General features: G+C 44.0%; 1 protein-coding gene across 1 annotated transcript; it reads right to left on the bottom strand.

Moving 5' to 3' along the window:
• Positions 1-260: 260 nt before the first annotated feature.
• Pdhb (Pyruvate dehydrogenase E1 beta subunit) lies at positions 261-20,784 on the bottom strand. Its single transcript, XM_065225379.1, has 6 exons — positions 20,368-20,784; positions 7,195-7,356; positions 6,937-7,123; positions 6,531-6,875; positions 6,372-6,452; positions 261-1,117 (listed from the first exon to the last, which is right to left on the bottom strand). The coding sequence occupies exons 1-6, from the start codon at positions 20,551-20,553 to the stop codon at positions 1,014-1,016; spliced, it is 1,065 nt and encodes a 354-aa protein (XP_065081451.1). The 5' UTR covers positions 20,554-20,784; the 3' UTR covers positions 261-1,013.
• Between the last annotated feature and the right edge of the window lie 164 nt (positions 20,785-20,948).

Raw genomic sequence — 20,948 nt, 5'->3', positions numbered from 1 at the left:
GTGTAGTTCGCTAGCACGGAAAAGGTGGAATGGGGTGAAAACTAATTCAATAGGCTAACCACGTCCAACAGTATCAGCTGGGCAATGGGATCTGATAAAGTGTGATAAAACTTCCTGGTACTCTAAAGGATCTGGGAGAGGAAGCGTCTCGATGTGAGTTCTGTGAGTACTTTTCTGTAACTAGGATGTTTCTTGCATTTCGTTCGGTTGAGATTCGACGTTGGAATCAGTGATATTTTCACAATCTCAAATGCACAAACTACGCTGTTGTCATAATTATATTTCATGCTGGCAATGTCTCTAGATTGTATCCTCGTTGTGATGAATGACGAAAAAGAGGATCCCATTTTTAGGAAAGGAAACCATGAATTTTCACAATTGAAAGTTGAAAAGAAATGGCGACTGTGACGAGAAGTGACTATGGTGGTGGCATGGGTCTGTTTAATAACTATTTTGTCGTTGCGGTGATCGGTCTTATGTACAATTATTATCAACTACTTTACTAATATCCTGATATTCTGTTGTTAGCACAATGGTTTACTGTTCTCCCTGTGCAGCGAGGTCCCAAGCTACTCCATAATAGTGTTCCCTTTCCGCATGGGTCGACAAATTAAAAAAAAAAATTAAGCCATGCACATAGTCGAATCCACCTGATTAAAAATGAACGAAATTTTTATATTTTTTTTTATATGCAGGAAATAAACTAAAAACGCATTATTCAAGTTGTGTATTTGAGTTGCGCTACTGAGAATCACATCGTGTCTTTAGAGTAGAGAATACTTTTTAGTCCTACCAAATGTATTTTTATCAGCCCGGTCCCGATCGATCGTTCGAATTTGAAGAAGAAAAAAAAATAAAGAGAAAAGAATGATTTCTAACTTTTAAACATGCTTTAAAACCCCTCGCTCTGTGAACTACGTGGGGGCCTCGCTAGCTCAGAACCTATTGGCGAACATGGTACGGTGTAGTATTTCTCCATTTGTTGGTTGAGCTCTTGCATTGTCGCTCTCGCTTTACTTAATACCTAACACTTTATTAACTGCAGTGACGACGTCGTGAGTCTGTGGCAGTGCCGCCGCTTCCAGCGTTTTGGCATAAGGCATCGGGACGTCCACTCCTGTAAGGGTGATTGTTTCGAAAATAAAACACAAGCGTTAGTTTCAGTGTCATGGATCAACGGGACAATCTATTAAAAGGAAAGATGGCCCACTATGTATTGGCAGGGGCAGAGGGCTAGAGGCACACGAGTTCTCCGGATATCATTCTGCTACAGTAACCCCTCCATATATGCGGTGGGTGGTACCGTCCACCCACCGCCGTTTCTCGACTGCCCTTCAACCAACTGATCTTTTTGTTCGTCTCGACTAACACAAACTTAGGGGAAAGTGGGACAGTTTAGCCACCTTAAGAAAATCATCACTAATCATACAAAATTTAGTGAAAAATTCGAATGATATTTAACCAAATGGATAGTATCAAGCCCTATTTACATCATGAAAACAAATAGAATTTTAAAAGTAAACTTTTGAATGATAGAAGATTTAAAAGAGGTTCATTTTGTAAACGAAATTAAACCGTTGGGGTAAAGTGAGTATCCTGTCGGGGTGTTATGAGCGACCTTGTAAACAATCGGTAAGAATCTACCCTATTCTGCGAGTCACGTGACTCTCTCTCACCGGTGAGGTGACAATAGTCACCTCGTGTGAGGTGACTCTCCATTTGATTTACATGGAGAGTCACCTCACACGAGGTGACAATTGTCACCTCACCGGTGACAGAGAGTCACGTGACTCGCAGAATAAGGGGGAATATCAAAGCTCGACGAGCACGAGCTGATCGAAAACGTCGAACAGGAGGTGGCGGATGTGGAAGAGCTAAAGATCAAGGCGGAGGAAGGCAGAGAAAAGCCAAAGGCGACCGAGAAGAGGCAGAAGAAGGACAAGCGATGCCGATCGTTGTTGATTTCCTGCATTCACGACAACCAGTTGGAATACATCCAGGACACTGCAACGGATGTTTGAGCGACGAAGCATAGTGAGCCGCGTACACTTGAAAAAGCAGATGATAACTCTTTGGCAGGACGACACCAGTTTGCGTGAACATTTCCTTAAGTTCGACCGGATTGTTCGCGAATACAAAACGACGTCGTGACCCACTTGCTGTGTACGCTGCACTCGAATACGACATGGTCGTGACAGCCATCGAGACAATGCCGGAAGAGGTGTTAACGCTGGAGTTTGTAAAGTGTCGTTTGCTCGATGAGGAGACGAAGAGGAGGAGTGCAGATGTCGATTCCGTCGGCACATCGGCGGAGTCGGCAGCTTTTTCCGGATCGCACGTTCGAAAACCTCTGAAGCAGCAGCAGAAGAATAAAGTGTGGAAGTGTTTTGGCTGTGGGTGGCCGAGTGACCGGAGAAGAAAAACAAGAAGCATAACTCGAAGAAGACGAGTGCGCACTACGGTGCTGAAGACAAGGGTGTGTGTTTCGTTACGGAACAGATCCCGAAGCGGCGAGAAGTAAACTGGTTCATCGATTCTGGGTCGTCGGAGCATGGATTGTTCGAAGAGTTGGTTCCTATGCAGAAGCCGATGGAGATTGCTGTCACGAAGCAGGGCGATTCAATCGCAGCGAAGCACCGCGGAGTGATTCGTCTGTATTCCGTCGTGAATGACGAGATAATTCCGATAACACTGAAAGACGTACTGCACATTCCGGAGGCAAGTGAAAATTTTTAGTTTTCGCCGGTGGTAAAGTGAGCATCGCACGAGAATCGGGTGTCGTCGCGGTTGGTGGACGCCACGGAAAACTGTTCGAACTTAATCTTCATCGCGAAGAAAAGTGTGCGGACAAATCGTCGTTCTACTCGTGCGGACAGGTACCGAAAGCGTTCGAATTGCGGCATCGCCAGTACGAAAAATTTGGAATTTCTAGTGCGGAACAAGATGGTTGATGGTGTCGATGTGAAACTTGGAGCGAAGAACGAAGACGTTTGTGAGTCATGCATCGCCGGAAAGCATCCGCGCGCGAAGGCAGACGGTCGACGTGAGTGTTAGAACTGATCCACTCCGACGTGTGTTGGTTCACGGTGGTTTATTTGATGAGTTCCAAGGATCAAGTGACGAGTAAGTTCGAGAAATACGAAGCTTACGTGTCGGCCAAGTTTGGCAGCTAGGTTTCGCGGTTCCGCTGTGACAATGGCGAAGAATACAGAGCAGGCGCGTTTCGAAAGTTCTGTGAAGGTAGGGGAATACAGATCGAGTTCACGGTTCCCTATACGCCGGAACGGCGTCAGCGAGCGCATGAATAGAACGCTTGTGGAAAAAGCTCTTTCTATGTTGGAGGATTCCGGAGTAATCAAGAAATTCTGGGGTTCGGCGATTCAGACTGCGGCGTTTTTGACGAACCGAAGTCCAGCGAGCACGCTCGAGTCGAAGAAGACCCCATTCAAAATTTGGGAATGTCGCAATCCGGATGTGAAGAAGCTGCGGGCGTTTGGCTCGAATGTGTACGTGCACGTTCCTCGGGAACACAGGAAGAAGCTGGATTCCAAATTATGGCGTGGCGTATTCATCGGGTATTCTCACAATGGCTACCGCGTGTGGGACCCACGGCGGAAAACAGTTGCTGTCGTGCGTGATGTGATTTTCGTTGAAACTGGAGGAGTTTCTGTTCCGGACTGTGGTTCAAGCGTTCAAGTCAAGATAACGTGCGAGTGCGTGAAATCGACGAAGAATCTAAAGCTAACAGTGACGATGAAAGTGAGGTTACTGCTGAAAATAATGCGGATGAGAAGAATTTCGATAGTTGCGTCGATGAAACCATTCGTGATGATGAAGCAGGAGGAACACGGTAACTCACAGGATGAAGGCGAATGGCGGCAGCAGAACCGCAAAGGCAAGCGGTCGCAATGTGATGAAAATACACCGAGAAGGACACCACTACCGCAGCGAGAGTGCCGCCCTCCAGCGTGACAACGAGATTATGAGATGGATTACATCGGTTTCGCTCTGAGTGCAGCCAGTTACGTAGAGAATCTGCCGAGCACGCTGTCCGAGATGAAGAAGCGCCATGACTGGCCGAAATGGGAAGCAGCCGTTCACGAGGAGATGCAAGCTTTGGTGAAGAACAACACTTGGTCGTTGACGAAGATCCCGAAAGGTCGTGTCCCGATTACATGCAAGTGGGTGTTCCGGCTGAATCGGAGTGAAGATGGCGGAGAGGATCGCTACAAAGCCAGGCAAGTAGCACGATGATTCACGCAAAGGTATGGCTTTGATTACTCGGAAACTTATTCGCCGGTTGCGAAACTCGACACACTTCGCACTGTCCTGGCTGTAGCTAACCATGAGAAGATGGCAGTCCACCAGATGGACGTTATAATCGCCTTCTTGATCGGTGCAATTTCGGAAGAAATTTTCATGTCCGGAAGGTTTTGCGAAGGGTAAGGATCTGGTGTGTCGCTTGAATAGTTCGGTGTACGGCCTGAAACAGGCCTCCATCCAGATCATGGAACGAGCAGTTTCATCGCTTTGTCGAGAAGCTGGGATTCAAGAGAGCTGCAAGTGACCCATGCCTGTATGTGAAGCGAACCGCGAACGGGTTGACCTTCCTAGTGCTGTATGTGGACGACATTTTGATAATCGGTTCACAACTGAAGGATATTGAAGCGGTGAAGAGATCCTATGGTCGATGGATTCGAGATGACCGACATCGGGGAGGTAAGGAGCTTCTTTCGCATGAAAATTTAACGAGACGTCGAAAATAGATACCTGCGGATTAGCCAGCGCGCTTTTCTGGAAGATCTGTTGCAAGCCGATTTCCACGCCAATTGAGTGTCGGTTGCGGTTGCTGAAAGGTGAGGAGTGCCATCGGACGGAGAAGCCGCACCGCGTGTTGATCGGGTGCTTTATGTACGTGACATAAGCCTTTCTTAGCTCAGTCTGTGAAGGTGCAGCTCAAAGCAAGACCATGCAGGAGGTGGCTGGGTTCGATTCCCGGTCCGGCCTAGGAATTTTTCGGGTTTCCCTGGGCATAGAATATGATTGTACTTGCCTCACAATATACAAATTCATGCATTGGTATTGGCATCGAAAGCTCTCAATTACAAACTGTGGAAGTGCATCTAGAACACTAAGTAGAGAGCACGCAATTAGAGTCGGTGTATAATGAGTCACGCCAAGTCTACTCGGCGAATGAGAACGACTCAAATTTGAGTTTAGTTCACTCACAATCGCCAAAAGTGCAGGAACTCAGCGATGAGTAAATTTGCCTCATGTTTTCGCAGGTTTTTCCAGGATTTTCCAGGGAAAAATTCCCGAGTTCGAGAAAAGTAAAGATTGGATTCACTCAGTCTATTGGTACTACTCCGAGACTGAATAAAATTTTCGTCAATTTCCTCATTTTCCGGCAGATTTTTTAGATTTTCCACAGGAAACCATGAGACAAATTTTACTCATCGCTGAGTTCCTGCACTTTTGGCGATTATGAGTGAACTAAACTCAAATTTGAGTCGTTCTCATTCGCCGTGTACCTATCGAACTGTCAAACCAGCTACCTATCGTGCAAAGTAAACAAACATTACGATGCTATGAAAGGTCCACGAAAGGTATTGCAATCAAATATAAAATATAATCGAAGATATATTAACACGCAGTGAGCAATCAATTGTCATGGGATACGTTTGGTAATGATCAGTAATGATAATTTCTACTGTTTTTTTGTTAAGATAATTTGACAAAATCACTGATATAATGATTTACTACAGTCATTTGGCGTGACTCATTATACACCAACTCTACACGCAATAAGCTAATATGCGATAAACAATAAGCTTGCAGAAGAAGAAGAAGAAGAAGAAGAAGAAGAAGAAGAAGAAGAATAGGGAGAATGAGAAGAAGAAGAAGGTTCAGTAGATCAAATTGTAAATAGTGGGAAATTAATTATCTAGAACTGAATTAATAAATTGTTTAAGAAATCTTGAACTTGATTACATGAAATATGAGATCTAGGACAAATTCTTAGATACCTTGCAACAATCAAATATTATAACGCTATCACCCATTAGATTTCTTTTGTCGAGATGGGCACCACCGAGCAACTCGGCATTTTATTTTGCTGGATCTCAGTGCAAAACTTGCCGAAATTCAGCAAATACGGATTTTTTTGTGGGATCGAACCCAGACACCCTCTGGGATCAGATGCAAACACGCCCCAAAAGCCCTCTCTACTCATTCATCAACATCACGAAATGCTCCTTTCACCATGCCCTCATGGATTAAATGGATTAAATCTCCGCACATCATTCTGCTTCCCCGCACACAAATAGTGCATTCCCCTCTATTCACCGATTCATCCCATAGCTAATAATTACCTGTCACACGCCAAATCGGAGCGTCCAGGTGGAAGAACGTTTCGTGTTCCATAATTCTAGCGCAAATCTCAGATCCAATACCTGTTCGGAGTAAAGCAAAATACGAAACGCAACATAAGATTTCCAGCTTTTCCAAATCACCCCCATCGTTCCACGTACCGCTCTGTGGCCAGCCCTGCTCGATCGTGACCAGGTGGTGCGTCTTCTGAACCGACTTGAATATCGTGTCGGTGTCCATCGGACGCAACGTACGTAGATTAATCACCTCACACTCGACGCCCTTGCCGGCTAGTTCGTTCGCTGCCTGCAGAGCATTGTCCACTGCCTTCGAATGGGCCACCAGGGTGATGTGCTTGCCCGGTCGCATGATCTTGGCCTTACCGATGGGCAGTACAAACTCCTTATCCAGCACCTGATCCGACACCGGGAACCCAACACCGTAGACCATTTCGTTCTCCAGGAACACAACTGGATCGGGATCGCGGATGGCAGCCTTGAGGAGACCTGCAAAGGCAGGAAAAATGGCTTCCTATGCTAACGTTCATCCAAACGCATCCGAACTTACCCTTGGCATCCTCGCTGTCGTACGGTGAGATCACCTTCAATCCCGGACAGTGCGCGTACCACGCACCGAAGCACTGCGAATGCTGAGCGCCCACACCGGCGGCAGCTCCGTTCGGTCCTCGGAAGACGATCGGTACGTTCACGGTACCGGCGGACATGTAGAAAGTTTTGGCAGCCGAGTTGATGACCTGTTCGGAAGAGTCCAATAGGGTTTAGTTCTCGTGTTCTCCTCTGGTTGAACGTCGGTTATAAACATTACGTGATCAATGGCCTGCATGGAGAAGTTGAAGGTCATGAACTCGCACACCGGACGCAGACCGGCCATGGCAGCACCGACGGCAATACCGGCGAAGCCCATCTCGGTGATGGGCGTGTCGATCACTCGCTTGTCACCGTACTTCTTCCACAGGCCACGAGATACCTGGAAAATAGAGAGAGAGAGATAGGCAAAGGAATATATAAGTTGGGGATGAAATGTGATGACCATAAATAGGACAGTGAGCATGCATAAGGGCGTAACCGCGATGATCGATTCTCTTCGTGGATTTTCTCTTTTAACTCGCTTGGATTAGCATTTGTCGGTGCGTTTGTTGTTGCTTTTGATAGCCAATACAACCTGTTACAGCACTGTATTGGATAAATTTCAGAAAATTGCTTGCTTGTAGTTCTTGATAGTGCTGGAATTAGGGCGTAACAGCTTTTGTAAACAATTACTTCTTTCGATGATTTCTAGAAAGTCAAGGCTAGTCAACGCAAATCAACATCACCATCGGGTAGAGGAAGACTTCCTCTACCCGAAGGTTTTGTTGGTTTGCGTGGGCGGGCCTTGAATTCCTATAAATCATCGAGAGAAGTAATTGTTTACAAAAGCTGTTACGCCCTAATTCCAGCTCTATCTAGAGTTGTGGCAATAGCGATGGTCACCGATTCTTGCGTCGGATTAGCTATGCTTATCCAAAATCGAAACCAGCAGTTTGCAGTGTCAAAACCTGGGGGGGGGGACGTGCTGTGAAATCAGCCTACTGATCATCTTGTATGAAACTGGTTCCAAACGTAAACAAACGCTGTAGGTTTCTTATGGCTTGTTTACGTTTGGAACCAGTTATGCGAGGTAGGCGACGATTGTTCGTATTTGACAGCCACCTCCCCCCCTTGGTCAAAACAGCTTCACAGAAACCGCTGGAATAGGTTGCAGCACTGGAGTGTAATATCATTGCTTCTCCTAACGTTCATCTTGACATCCTAATAGGGTTACCATATGGTATCCTAAAGGAGGACATGTCCTCCTTTTTCAATAATTTTTCTACATCCTCCTTTTGCCCGAAAATGTCCTCCTTTTTAATCCTTGCATTTATTCCAGTTACATATTCATAAAATTGTTTTCAAAGAGCGCTGTTTGCAGAGCTTATTTGTTTAACCTCATCTTATTTAGCAAATACCATTCGATGGTGAGACTAGAAGTATACTACAGCTGTCAACCTCCGCACATTTAGGCTGTGAACCATTTGCCGAGTTAAATTTAACTCGTGGTTAAAAGTGACATTTCGAAAGTTATTTTCTATGTTCGAAAATCCCCGTGCTGTCGATCGGCCGGTTTTCGAGCCACGGTTGTCAAAATTTAACTTCTTGTCTGTCAGAAATAACCATGCTCGGATAGCAGGGTTAATCGATAACTTTTCATCTGTCAAATTTTAACCAAAAGTTAAAATAATCCACCAAATGGTTCAGAGCCTTAGGCTGTGATCAGTTTGGTAAACTTTCACTTAAATTTGACAGATGGAAAATTTTCAAATAAACTTGCTTATTTTAGACAGACCAGGAATCAATTTTGACAAATGATTTCTCGGAAGTTGGACGATGAAAAACAGAGGGATCTCAAACATTATAATTTATTTTCGAAGTATCAGTGAAAATTCATCAAATGTAACACTGCGTTCCATTTTTTTTCTGAATTTTTACTTAAATTTGACATTTAGAAAATAAATTACAATGTTCGAAAATCTCTCTGTTGTTGATTGTGTGATTTCCGAAAAGATGTTTGTCAAAATTAATTCCTGGTCTGCCAAAAATAAGTCTGGTACAATAGCATGTTTATTTGAAAATTTTCTATCTGTCAAATTTAAGTTAAAATTCACCAAATGGATCACAACTACACAGATTGAGTTGCTTCAGTACCGCGGGCGTCCATGTACGGGCGAAAGCCTTCAATCGTACGGACGCCCACGGTACTGAAGCAACTCGTCAGCTGGGGCCTTAGCGGCCATATCATCCATTTCGTCCAAAATTTCCTGACTGGCTGATCCTTCCGAGCCTCAGTAGGTAATACCAAATCCCGCACTTTCTGCGAGGAAACTGGCGTTCCCCAAGGTTCAATGATCGCTGTCACTTTGTTCCTGGTCGCCATGAACAGTGTCTTCGAGCGGTTACCAGCGAACATCTGCATTTTCGTGTATCAGGTCAAAGTCTGGGACGAACGAGGATTAGAGCCCAAGCAGGGGTTTCCGCCGTAGCCAGATGGGCCGCTTCGAAAGGTTTTCAGCTGTCTGCTGAAAAGAGCGCTAGGTGCCACGTTTGCTAGTACCTACATCGGGTCTGAGGACCTTCCATAAAGATCGGTAATCAAGCTATCCCATTTAAGAAAACTGTGAAACTGCTGGGGGTTGTCATTGATCGGTCGCTTAGTTTTAACCACCACCTTTAAGGGGTCAAGGTCAGCTGTCGCAGCAGGATCATCTTCATCCGCACAATCTCCCGTACCCACCGGTCCAACAACAGAGAAGTACGTTTCCGTGTTGCCCGGGCCATCGTAGACAGCCAGCTGATGTATGGACTCGAGCTTACCTGCATCGCCACCGACAAGGCAATACAAATACTCGCTCCGGTGTACAATAGCTACACGCGCATCATCTCCGGTCTCCTATCCTCGACGCCAGCCGATGCCAGCTGTGTCGAAGACGGCATTCTCTCTTCCCGGTACCGCATCTATGCAGCCATTGCCAACAAAGCCGCTGCATTTTCAGCAAATACCGCCAGAAACGACAGAATCTGCCTCCTTAGCGAGGGGGACAGAGTTCTCCGTACAATCGCAAACGCAGTGCTCCCCCCAGTGACCAAGATTTACTGGTACGGAGATAAGAGTTGGCAATCTCCCGCACCATACATCGACAGCAGGATAAAGGAGAAGTTCAGAGCCGGGGACAATTCCGTAGCCCTTAGGAGATCGGTAGCAGAGCTGACCGGATTGTACCAAAACTACATGCATAGTTACACGGACGGGTCAAGATCGAGAGCTGGAGTCGGAATATGAATCGCTGGTGACATTTCCTTAAGTAGAAGCGTAGAAGCATAGAGGTAACTCTAAGACTAGAAGGTCCCGAAATAACGTGCTCAACTTTTTGGCTCAGCTCTGGTACTCTCTTCGGTCCCAAGCTAATCGATTCACCCCTCGAAACATAGGAAAAACGAATAACCCCTCATTTCATCTGTCAAACTTTCATAGCGAATCAAAACAAACATTGCGTAGTACTAGAATTTCGACTAGAATGGGGTACGTTAATCGTTTGCTTGGGACCAATAGGCTAGTCAAGTAGTGAGCCAATTTAAAATCGTTAGTTTCGTATTGATTGTTGGTAGAAGTCTGTCAAAACAATGTTCGGTGTTCTCGGCAGAAGCAGCGGCTATTCTTCATGCCGTCACGGTTCCTGCGAATCGCCCAATCCTGATCCTGTCGGACTCCCACAGTGTTATTCAGGCCCTTTCGTCGGAGGTCCCGATCCACCCCTGAGGGCATCCAGGGCATCCTGAACCTAGCCGGGTCAGGCGGTCAGGCCCATCTGGTCCTCGGTACTCGCACAAGGTACCGTTGCAGGACGTGAAGAGATGGATCACTTGCACAGCGCGGACAGCGTGGGCAACGGAATGGTCCAGTGCCAGACTTCCGATTATTAGAAAAAATAAATTAAATTAAAAAAAAATAAATAAAACAACAGATTGAATCCAACATAAGTTCGATTTTGACGTTCTGGTTCTATGAGATTTTAGGTATTCCAAGCATAAAGGGTGATACGGTCAAAATTTGGTCAATATCAACTTGACGTATTTCTTTCAATTTTGCATTTAAAAAACCTGAATACCCCTCATTTTGAAGGTGTGTGTGTGTAGAATGTTGCTCCTATTTTGATTTTGGAATTCACTCTTCAGTTGTCAAAATGCCGTCCAAGCAAGAAGAGCAGCGTATCAAAATTTTGCTCGCGCATCGCGAAAATCCGAGCTACTCGCACGCAAAGTTGGCAAAATCGCTTAAAGTTGCCAAATCAACCGTTACAAATGTAATTAAAGTGTTTGGGGAACGTTTGTCGACAGCCAGGAAGTCTGGATCGGGGGGAAATCGAAAACCGGAAGCCGCTGAGACGACAAAGAGAGTTGCCGGTAGTTTCAAGCGAAACCCTAACCTCTCTCTCCGAGATGCCGCAAATAAGCTGGGTGTATCGTCTACAACCGTGCATCGAGCCAAAAAACGAGCCGGACTATCGACTTACAAGAAGGTAGTGACTCCAAATCGCGATGATAAACAAAATACGACGGCCAAAGCGCGATCCCGGAGGCTGTACACGACGATGCTGACGAAGTTTGACTGCGTGGTAATGGACGACGAAACCTACGTCAAAGCCGACTACAAGCAGCTTCCGGGACAGGAGTTTTATACGGCAAAAGGAAGGGGAAAGGTAGCAGATGTTTTCAAGCACATGAAACTGTCAAAGTTCGCAAAGAAATATCTGGTTTGGCAAGCCATCTGTACCTGTGGCTTGAAAAGCAGCATTTTCATAGCTTCCGGGACTGTCAACCAAGAAATTTACGTGAAAGAGTGTTTGAATAAACGTCTGCTGCCTTTCCTGAAGAAACACGGTTGTTCCGTACTGTTTTGGCCGGATTTGGCATCTTGCCATTACGGTAAAAAGGCCATGGAGTGGTACGCCGCCAACAACGTGCAGGTGGTTCCCAAGGACAAGAACCCTCCCAACACGCCAGAGCTCCGCCCAATTGAGAAATACTGGGCTATTGTCAAGCGGAACCTAAAGAAGACCAAAAAACTGCTAAGGGCGATCAGCAGTTCAAGGCAAACTGGCTTTCTGCGGCGAAGAAGGTGGACAAGGTGGCTGTACAAAATCTGATGGCAGGGGTCAAGCGTAAGGCCCGGCAATTCGGATTTGGAAAAGCGGAAGCCTAACTGAATATTTTTCCTGAATTTTATACTAATTGAACTTGAAAAAGAAATTTAATTTGATTTTTTAAATAAACGATTTCACCGATTTACACGTGTTTTCCCTTGATCAAATTCTGACCGTATCACCCTTTAAATATTCAAATCGACGTATCTGATTTTACAAACAGTCACTTCGGTTTCAATAAGCGATTGATTTTTGTACATTATAAAATTTCAGATGGTTTTAAGGCTGTAAAGCTGTAGTTTTAATGCAAATAAGCTAGACTAGATCATTTCCAAGTATCAAAAATGAATTATGAGGGCTAGTTTGATGCATTTTTCAGAAGTATAACGAGAAGATGAATTTCATTAATAACGACTACAAGTTATGAACAATCTCAATTGAACCTTTGCAAATCATGAATTTTGTGATAACGCACATATTATTAAATCGTTTGATAAAAACTCATTGTCCTCCTTTAAAGTTAAGAAAAGGAATAATCTCCAAACCTCAAATGAAATGTCCTCCTTTTCAAGTTTTTGATATGGTAACCCTACATCTAGTGCATACGAGATTTGAATTTTTTGAACAGTCTGTCTGGGTTCATTCCCAGCCAGTGTTGAGAAAATATCAAAAAATCAAATCTTAATCTCTCCGATGATCACGCTTGATTTTCGTGGACGAATCAAGCTGAACATTGCATTAGGTCCTAAGGAACATTGTTCGATTCTCTTCGTCGACTTTCTCTTTCGTTAATAACTTGAGCATAGAACCGTTTCTTGATGTGTTTGTCGTATTAGATGCTAGATAAAAGCTTCTTTTATCGATCTGTGTGCTGAAAATACCTGGAAATGTCTTTACATGGCCGTGGGGATGCAAAGAGAAAGTCGACGAAGAGAATCTGTAAATGTTACTTGGGACCCAATGCAATGTTCAGCTTGAAATATCAAGAAGCAAACAACAGCGAATGATATTACAAGCTGTGATATCGTTGCTCCAAATATCAACCTAACAAAACTCACCAACTACGATTATCACCAAACTAGTGTGAGTTTGAGTTTCAATATGTTTGCTTTAGTAACTTATAAGCTGTTTACACTTATGTTAGCTCACTAGCTCAGCCAGCTCTACCAACTAGCAAGAATTTCAGTTGTTACTGAAATCTAAAGGCTGGTAGATTCTGACGCCCTGTTTACATCTAGATAAAGCTGGAATTAGCATATAGGTAGCTCCATAGAGGTAACTCTAAGACTAGTAGGTCCCGAAGAAACGTGCTCAACTTTTTAAGTCAGCTCTGGTACTATTTTCGGTCCCAAGCTAATCAATTCACCCCTCGAAACATAGGAAACTCCACTAACCCCTCATTTTATCTGTCAAACTTTCATAGCAAATCAAAACAACCATTGTGTAGTACTAGAATTTTAACTAAAATGGGTTACGTTAATCGATTTGCTTGGAACCAATAGGCTAGTCAAGTAGTGAGCCAATATAAAATCGTTATAATCGTATAAAATCGTTACCGTAGATATTCATCTAGATTTTTAAATCAAGATTTAAATTTTTGATCGATGACACCAAATTTATTCGTTGACAGCTCGCTCCTATGCAAAGTCCCGCCGAGGGGCGCTAAAATGGTGATTTTTGCTAATGAAATCGTACATATTTAAAATAGTTCCAGTGTACCAAAATTGATGAAATTTTGGATTTCGGTCCCATTTTTAATGCAGATGACGAATATGTATTTACCTCAATACCCCTAAACATCCCAATTGGCTCACACTGGACTAGCCTTGGGGCATGAAGTAGTTCGCCTCCTCGTGGTGTGCCCTGGAAACGTTAATTATCGAACCCAAGGGGGAGATATTGCGGCTAAACGAACTACCGCAGAGTAAGGACGCTGGAACCCCATCCAGCTCGTCCCAGGAGGTTGATAAGCCCTGCACAAACCCTCGTTGTGCAAAGGCAGGAGTGACACCGGGTTCTTAGAGTGCTTAGCACACGCAGCTGGTAAGCGGTCACATCTGTCCTGTTTGGCCCTGGACAGTTGGCTGGCTATCACGTCTGCTCTAGAACTCAGGCGAACAACAAGAGGAAGGCCCTGCACAGCTGCTCACTGTGCAGTAGCGAGTGTCACGTCTGACACAACACTAGTGAAGCGCAATAGCACAACCGGCCCCCTCCCATGACGTAATGCTTTCGGGCGGTTCCGGGGAGGGCAAGGGCCTAGAGCACAGGGTAAGGTTTAGTAGGTCGGGAGTGCTACCAACAATCAATACGAAACTTACGATTTTAAATTGGCTCACCACTTTAGTAGCCTATTGGTCCCAAGCAAACGATTAACGTACCCTATTCTAGTTGAAATTCTATTACTACACTATGTTTGTTTTGATTCGCTATGAAAGTTTGACAGATAACATCAGGGGTATGTGGATTCATGCAGAACATGCAGGGGTGAGTGAAATAGCTTGGGACTGCTTGGGACCGTTGTTCTGGTACTGAGTGAGCCAAAAATAATAATGATTTTCTTCGGGACCCAGTGGTCTTAGAGTTACCTCTATGGTGCTACTTCTCCCATCCCCACACCCTGAGTTATCTTCTCAGGTGTCTGGGAGCAGATTCCCCTCTGTAAAAAAAAAAAAAAAAAAAAAAAGAAAAAAAAAAAAAAAAACTGGACTAGCCTATCGGTCCCATGTAAATCGATTAACGTATCCCATTCTAGTCGAAATTCTAGTGTTTTGATTCGTTGTGAAATTTTGACAGATCAAATGAGGGGCTCGTGGATTTTACTATATTTCGAGGGGTATATCGATTAGCTAGGGACCGAAGATAGTACCAGAGCTGTGCCAAAAAGTTGAGTACGTTTCTTCGGGACCTTCTAGTCTTAGAGTTACCTCTATACTACTACCAGCCGGTGGAAACTAGAGAGGGTCTAGTATAAGAGAGGAGCGGTTTCAAAACAAACTGCCTTGGCAACCTATGCCTAGGTGAATTCTAGCAACACTACCAATGCAATCAAGATAGGCGCTGCTCGATTGGCTCTGGCTTTGTTAGTTTGTTTGGCGGCTCAAAACCAGCCAGTCCGCTCCTCTCTTATATTAAACCCTCTCTAGTGGAAACTAACGATATTAAATTAGCTCACTACTTGACTAGCCTATTGGTCCCAAGCAAACGATTAACGTATCCTATTCTAGTCAAAATTCTAGTACTACACAATGTTTGTTTTGATTCGCTATGAAAGTTTAACAGATAAAATGAGGGGTTCGTGGATTTTCCTATGTTTCGAGAAGTCCATCGATTAGCTTGGGACCGAAGATAGTACCAGAGCGGAGCCAAAAAGTTGAGCACGTTTCTTCGGGAAATTCTGGTCTTGGAGTTACCTCTATGCTACTACTGGATTGTACTAACATTTTCACCAATTGTACTAAAATGTTTTGGTTTATCTCTCAAAGCTGAAATGCCTAAAAAAAATGACAAAATGATACACTCTTTGCAAACTGTCAAAGATCATTGCACACAAAATCAACTTTATTCAAATTCAAACAAAAATACTAGCCCATCTGGTGGCTGATGGCACAAGCTTCTAAGAAAATTCTATTACAGCAAACCACATTATTTTAGTTGATTTCTTCGCCAGTTAGTTGTCTGTCATTTCGTTTGTGCTTCAGATTTGTTTGAACGAATTAAATTAAAGTAACTCTTAAGAGTTGATGTAACAACGATGCGCTAGATTCGTGCCTTTGTTCGATCAATGAAGTAGGACTAGAAGTTGATTTCCTCGGGTCGAAAACTGAGTTCGATCTTAGGATTAGGGAACTAATTTCGATTAGTGTTGAAAGGGTTTTCAGTCTCTACGACTTAATCAATAAATTCAAATAGAACAAGCATCAAGAAAGAAAAAATCAAGTTGCAATAATATGTCTAGTCACAATTAGACCTGTGCGCCGCCGCGCCAAGCCGCCGCCGCCGACGATTTTCGTACGCCGCCGCCGCCGATGAAATTTAGCCGGCGCGCCGCCGAAGTAAAATCTTCCACGCCGCCGAATAAATTTATGTCACGCCGATGACAAATCCGTAGCACTCTTTAGGTTAAATTTATCTTGAACGCGTTGAAATTAGCGTGTGGTGCAGCGATTGTCATTTAGTCTTTTGACGTTTGTTCGCACTTTCTCGATCTAGCACACAGGAATGAATAATTCAAGTCGAATTTACATAAAGGAGAATAAGTGAATATAGGGTATCCCAGAATGTCTAAGCACGACTTTCGAACACCCCTGCAATTTCTAAGTTACCATATAAATGGTTACTTATTTCGTATTTACAAGTCACTATTTGGTCACTATTTCCGTAATTTTAGTCACTAAAGTCACTACTATTATATCGCATCAGCTCTACCAGCCCTGAAAAGGGCTTCGGTTCAAGACGTGGCTAGAAAAGTGGGATCCTCGAAAAGTAACGTCCAGCGGGCCAAGGCAAGAATGGGTCTACAGACGTTTAAGAAGCAGAAGAACCCAAAGCGAAGTGAAAAATAAGTCACATCCTTCAAAGCGAGGGCTCGGAAGTTATAGAGAATTTTGACGTTTAATCGGCGCACACTACTACACCATTTAAATCGAACGAGTACGAGCAAGAGGGAAACAGATTAGTGGGAAAACAAACCGTTAATTCATCCATGTATGCTAGATAGAAAAAGACTATTAAACGTCAAAAAGGTTTATACGACCAGTTGCTGTGCGGAAAATCGGTGTTTGAGATTATGGAAGTTGAATCATACGTTAAATTTGATTCCAAAACTCTTCGTAGTCATCAGTACTACACCGTTAGTGATAGCCGAAGTGTTTGACGACGCGGATAAGTTGGTTTTTTTTTTCAAAAAAAAACGGTAAAAATGCTATGGGCAAGCCATTTGTGAGTGTGGTATGCTTTCCGAACCGTTTGTGACAACGGAGATAATGACAGCCCATGTTTACGTGCGTGAGTGTTTAAACAAGCGTCTGTTACCCATGATCCGCAAACACTGTTTTGGCCGGATTTGGCGTCGGTTAATTACTCCAAGGACACGATAGCCTGGTATAAAGCCAACAAGGTCCAATTCGTACCCAAGGAGATGAATCCGTTAAACTGTCCCCAGGCCAGGCCAATCGAAACTTTTTGGACCAAAGCATACTTGCGGACACATGTAAAGGCAACGGATTCTGTTACAAAGTTTGTGAAAGACTGGGAAAAAGTATCCAACCGACCACTATTTAACGAGTAGACAGCTAATTGCCTGGACACATCTTTTCCCAGTCCGGTATAATATGGTTTATAAAACCATTTTTGCAGACTAAATATCACTAGGTTGTAAGCTAATACTTCCAAGAAATTTGGATCTACGCTTGTGTAATGCACCACAACTGCAGAACAGATGCTCCGAGGTTTCACGTTCCAAATTACAGACACGACAGATATTACTCTGAACCCGACCAATGTTCTTCATGTGATATCTATTAGGACAGTGCCCAGTTACTAGGCCAGTGTATATACTATGACCTCTTTTATTGAGCTCTAAGAGCATGTTATATTAGGAGTTATATATCTTTTCGGCTGGTTGCAGTTTGTGACAGTCATCTAATTGGCCATCATCCTTTGCTCTTCCCAGCATTTGAGTTCCATTTTTACCGTACAGTATGATATTCCACAGTATGGCTCACTTTTGGAAAATGTCCCATCGCAACTGAAATATTTGTCCCGGGGCCAAAGATTCCTGCATATGTTCGTATTCCAATTTTTGAACCATCTGTGAAAAATATGATTGAGCCTTGACGAATGTTAGGACCACCAGTTTCCCAATCCGAACGTGCCGTTTCACAAACGTTGAAGGGAATTTCATAGTTGTCCTCTGGTTTCATCCAGTCTCCATTCATACTCATCACTGGTCCTCTTTGGATGTATTGTAACCCTAGTAGTGTTACAATTCAATTGTAGAAACTTATATACGACTTATTACAGTCATAAACAAGTTACTGTAACTTATTGTGATGAAAGTGTGCTACTCGGGAACATGCTTAGATGACCAACAAGATCACCTGGCACATGTTCATGAAAGGGCAGCAGATTGAGGATTGCTTCTAATGCTTTTTATGGGGTGCTACGCACCGCACCCGTTATTGCAATGCATGCTAGACGTTGAAGTTTTGCTAGTTTCCTCTGTGCAGTAGCCTCTTTTGATTCTGACCACCACACTAACGCAGCATGAGAGTTCAGATTACTCAAATTCGCGAAATCGTAGGTCACTCATAGATTGAATAAATTTTCCGACGCTTTTCTGAGGAAAACTTCTCGAATATGAGAAAAACTGATTGAGGTTTTAATCAGTCTTCTAGTACACTTCTAACCTGTGTACAATTTTCTTAATTTTTCCCTGTATTCGAGAAGTTTCCCCCGGGAAAGTGTCGGAAAATTTACTCAAACTCTGAGTGACCTACGTTTTAGCGATTTCCAGTAATCTGAAATCAAATATGGGTAGCATTTTTTGTCAATGTGCGATTGGTTTGGAAAGAATTTTTTTTTCTAAATCAGGTGAAATAAACTCACGCCGACCCACGCCGCCACGCCGCCGCCGCCGAAATCAAACGGCGTGACGCCGCCACGCCGCCGCCGCCGGCAGAAAATAACATATCACGCTGCCGCCGAAAATATTTTGATCGGCGCACAGGTCTAGTCACAATGGCTATGTGCATCATTGAGCCAGAATGAAATTTTACCTACAATTAGGGGAGATTGTGGGAGTGTGATAAGCATAACCATCAGGCGTCAACCTTTGATATTCAATAGAGAAAGATCAAAGATAAAGCCTAAATGTATGCTTCCGTGGTATAAAATCAGTATGCGCATTTTGCCCCTCAGTGCTTTGAAAACAGGTTTTTGTGGGCCTTTTCAATTTCACAAAAAATAAACAAAGATTTATCAATTTTCGTTAAGCATATCAATTAACCACTTCATTCGAGCAGTTAAAATGACATCTACTACCACTCGAACTTTGAAATAAAACATTATTTTGAGATTTTTTCTTCTAGAACCACGAGAAAAGTAGCCAATTGGCATGGCATGTTAACATTTGTGCGTTTCATAAAGAATGGAAATTAGTTGATCCAGTTTTGTGAAATCGCTGGTAGAAAGTCACGCCAAAACTGCTTGACAAAGTGGTCAATTGTAATAACTAGAGAGGGTCTAGTACAAGAGAGGAGCGTACTGGCTGGTTTTGAGCCAAATTAACTGTCAAAGGCAGAGCCAATCGAGCACCGCCTATATTGATTTAATTGGCAGTGTTGCTAGAAATCACCTAGGCATCTTATACTAGACCCTCTCTAGTAATAAATTGTCATTAGCAACAAATAGAAGGTATTGCACTTAAATATCGATTCGTTTTGCGGATTAAACGGGAATCTTCCTTAGCATGTTCTAGGATTGTACGCTTCTTATGCGAGCGATTTGCCGGGTCTCAATTTAGTATTCTATAGATGCACTTCCACATTTTAATTGAGTGCTATTGAATGAGATAGAAACCAATGCATAAATTTGTATATTGTTTGGCAAGCACAGGGCCCAGGGAAGTCAACCAAATGACCAACACGAAAGATTTCGTCACCTGGACCGGGAGGGCTGTTTGCGTCCCTGCTTATCACCTATATTAGACTGATCAAAGCACCTGCTCATAGCCAAAAGCAGTGTAGCGAGATGAACCGTGAGCGGTCTCAGCCGTCCAACAGAACACAAAGACACAGAACACAATAATTTCCAGTTCACAATCATATGTTAATATTAACATTCCACCCTTATTGAATCTTCATCCTAATACATAATATAATGTTCAGTTTGTCTCAATGGCACTTGTCTGCTAGACTGCAACGTCGACAATGAACTAGAAACTACATAGAACTATAAACAAAAATCGTCATCTCCAACGTCATCCGACAGCAGACCGATAACCTTCAAGAGTGAACCTCCTCCTCCTATGCGTGCTCATCTCTCTCAATCTCCAATCCCAACCCAACACCCTTTCGATCTCGTCGTCGTCGTCGCCGTCGCTGCCGTCGTCCACTGTATCCTTCATTCAGCAAGATTCGCACTAGCCGACAACGACGACGACGAGAGTGTTTACGTAACATGGCTTAAGAAAAAAAAAAAACTAGATAACCACTTGCTCCGGTGGACCACGCGGAAGCTGCTGACCCGCGAGCCATATTTACCTTGTAGGCACCGTCGTACTGGGCAACTTCCTCGCCCAGAATGAACACCCGCTCGTCCCGTTGCATCTCTTCGTCCAGGGCCGAGTTGAGGGCATCGCGGACGGTCAACTGCTGGGCGGAAAGGACTTTCGAGGTCGAAAACGAACGGCGGGTCAATCCCCGTACGGCGGCCGTAGCGAGCATCATCCTGTCTGCTGCTCTGTTGTTTGCTGGGAACCGGAGGATTTCACACGGAACTTTTATTTGCTAGTAGTAGCGGTTCGGTATCGGAACTGCGACAAATGCAATCAATCTATCGTACAAGAGCCAAATTCGGACGAGCAGCAAAAGTCAAACGCACACACACTACACTCGGACCGCGATTCAGAAGAGATTCCACTCCGCACCGATCAAAGCAAAATCAAGACGAGCCTTTTGACAGTTCGCGAGCGATTGACGACGATGCGGCGCGGGGGTGGGTTGAATCGATTTGACGTTTCGATTGCTGAAATTGTACTAAAACAACGGCTTGGTGATGCAAGTCCGATATGCACCATCGCACACTTCGATACGCAACCGGAATTTCTTTCACTATAGAACAT

This window comes from Ochlerotatus camptorhynchus, unplaced genomic scaffold (assembly GCF_037179485.1).
Source record: "Ochlerotatus camptorhynchus isolate MF236.1 unplaced genomic scaffold, CSIRO-AGI_Acam_v1.1 ptg000021l, whole genome shotgun sequence".
Taxonomy (NCBI): Eukaryota; Metazoa; Arthropoda; class Insecta; order Diptera; family Culicidae; genus Ochlerotatus; species Ochlerotatus camptorhynchus.
Note: the sequence above shows the minus strand (reverse complement) of the source record. Positions and strands in the feature narration are given on the sequence as shown.

What these genes read in the sequence shown, in the direction of transcription:
- Pdhb (XM_065225379.1), bottom strand. Translation starts at nt 20,553, where the DNA reads ATGATGCTCGCTACGGCCGCCGTACGGGGATTGACCCGCCGTTCGTTT. An exon ending in AGTACGACGGTGCCTACAAG is followed by an intron (nt 7,357 to 20,367) that starts GTAAATATGGCT and finishes TCTATTTTCCAG; the next exon opens with GTATCTCGTGGCCTGTGGAA. An exon ending in GCAGGGCTGGCCACAGAGCG is followed by an intron (nt 6,453 to 6,530) that starts GTACGTGGAACG and finishes TACTCCGAACAG; the next exon opens with GTATTGGATCTGAGATTTGC.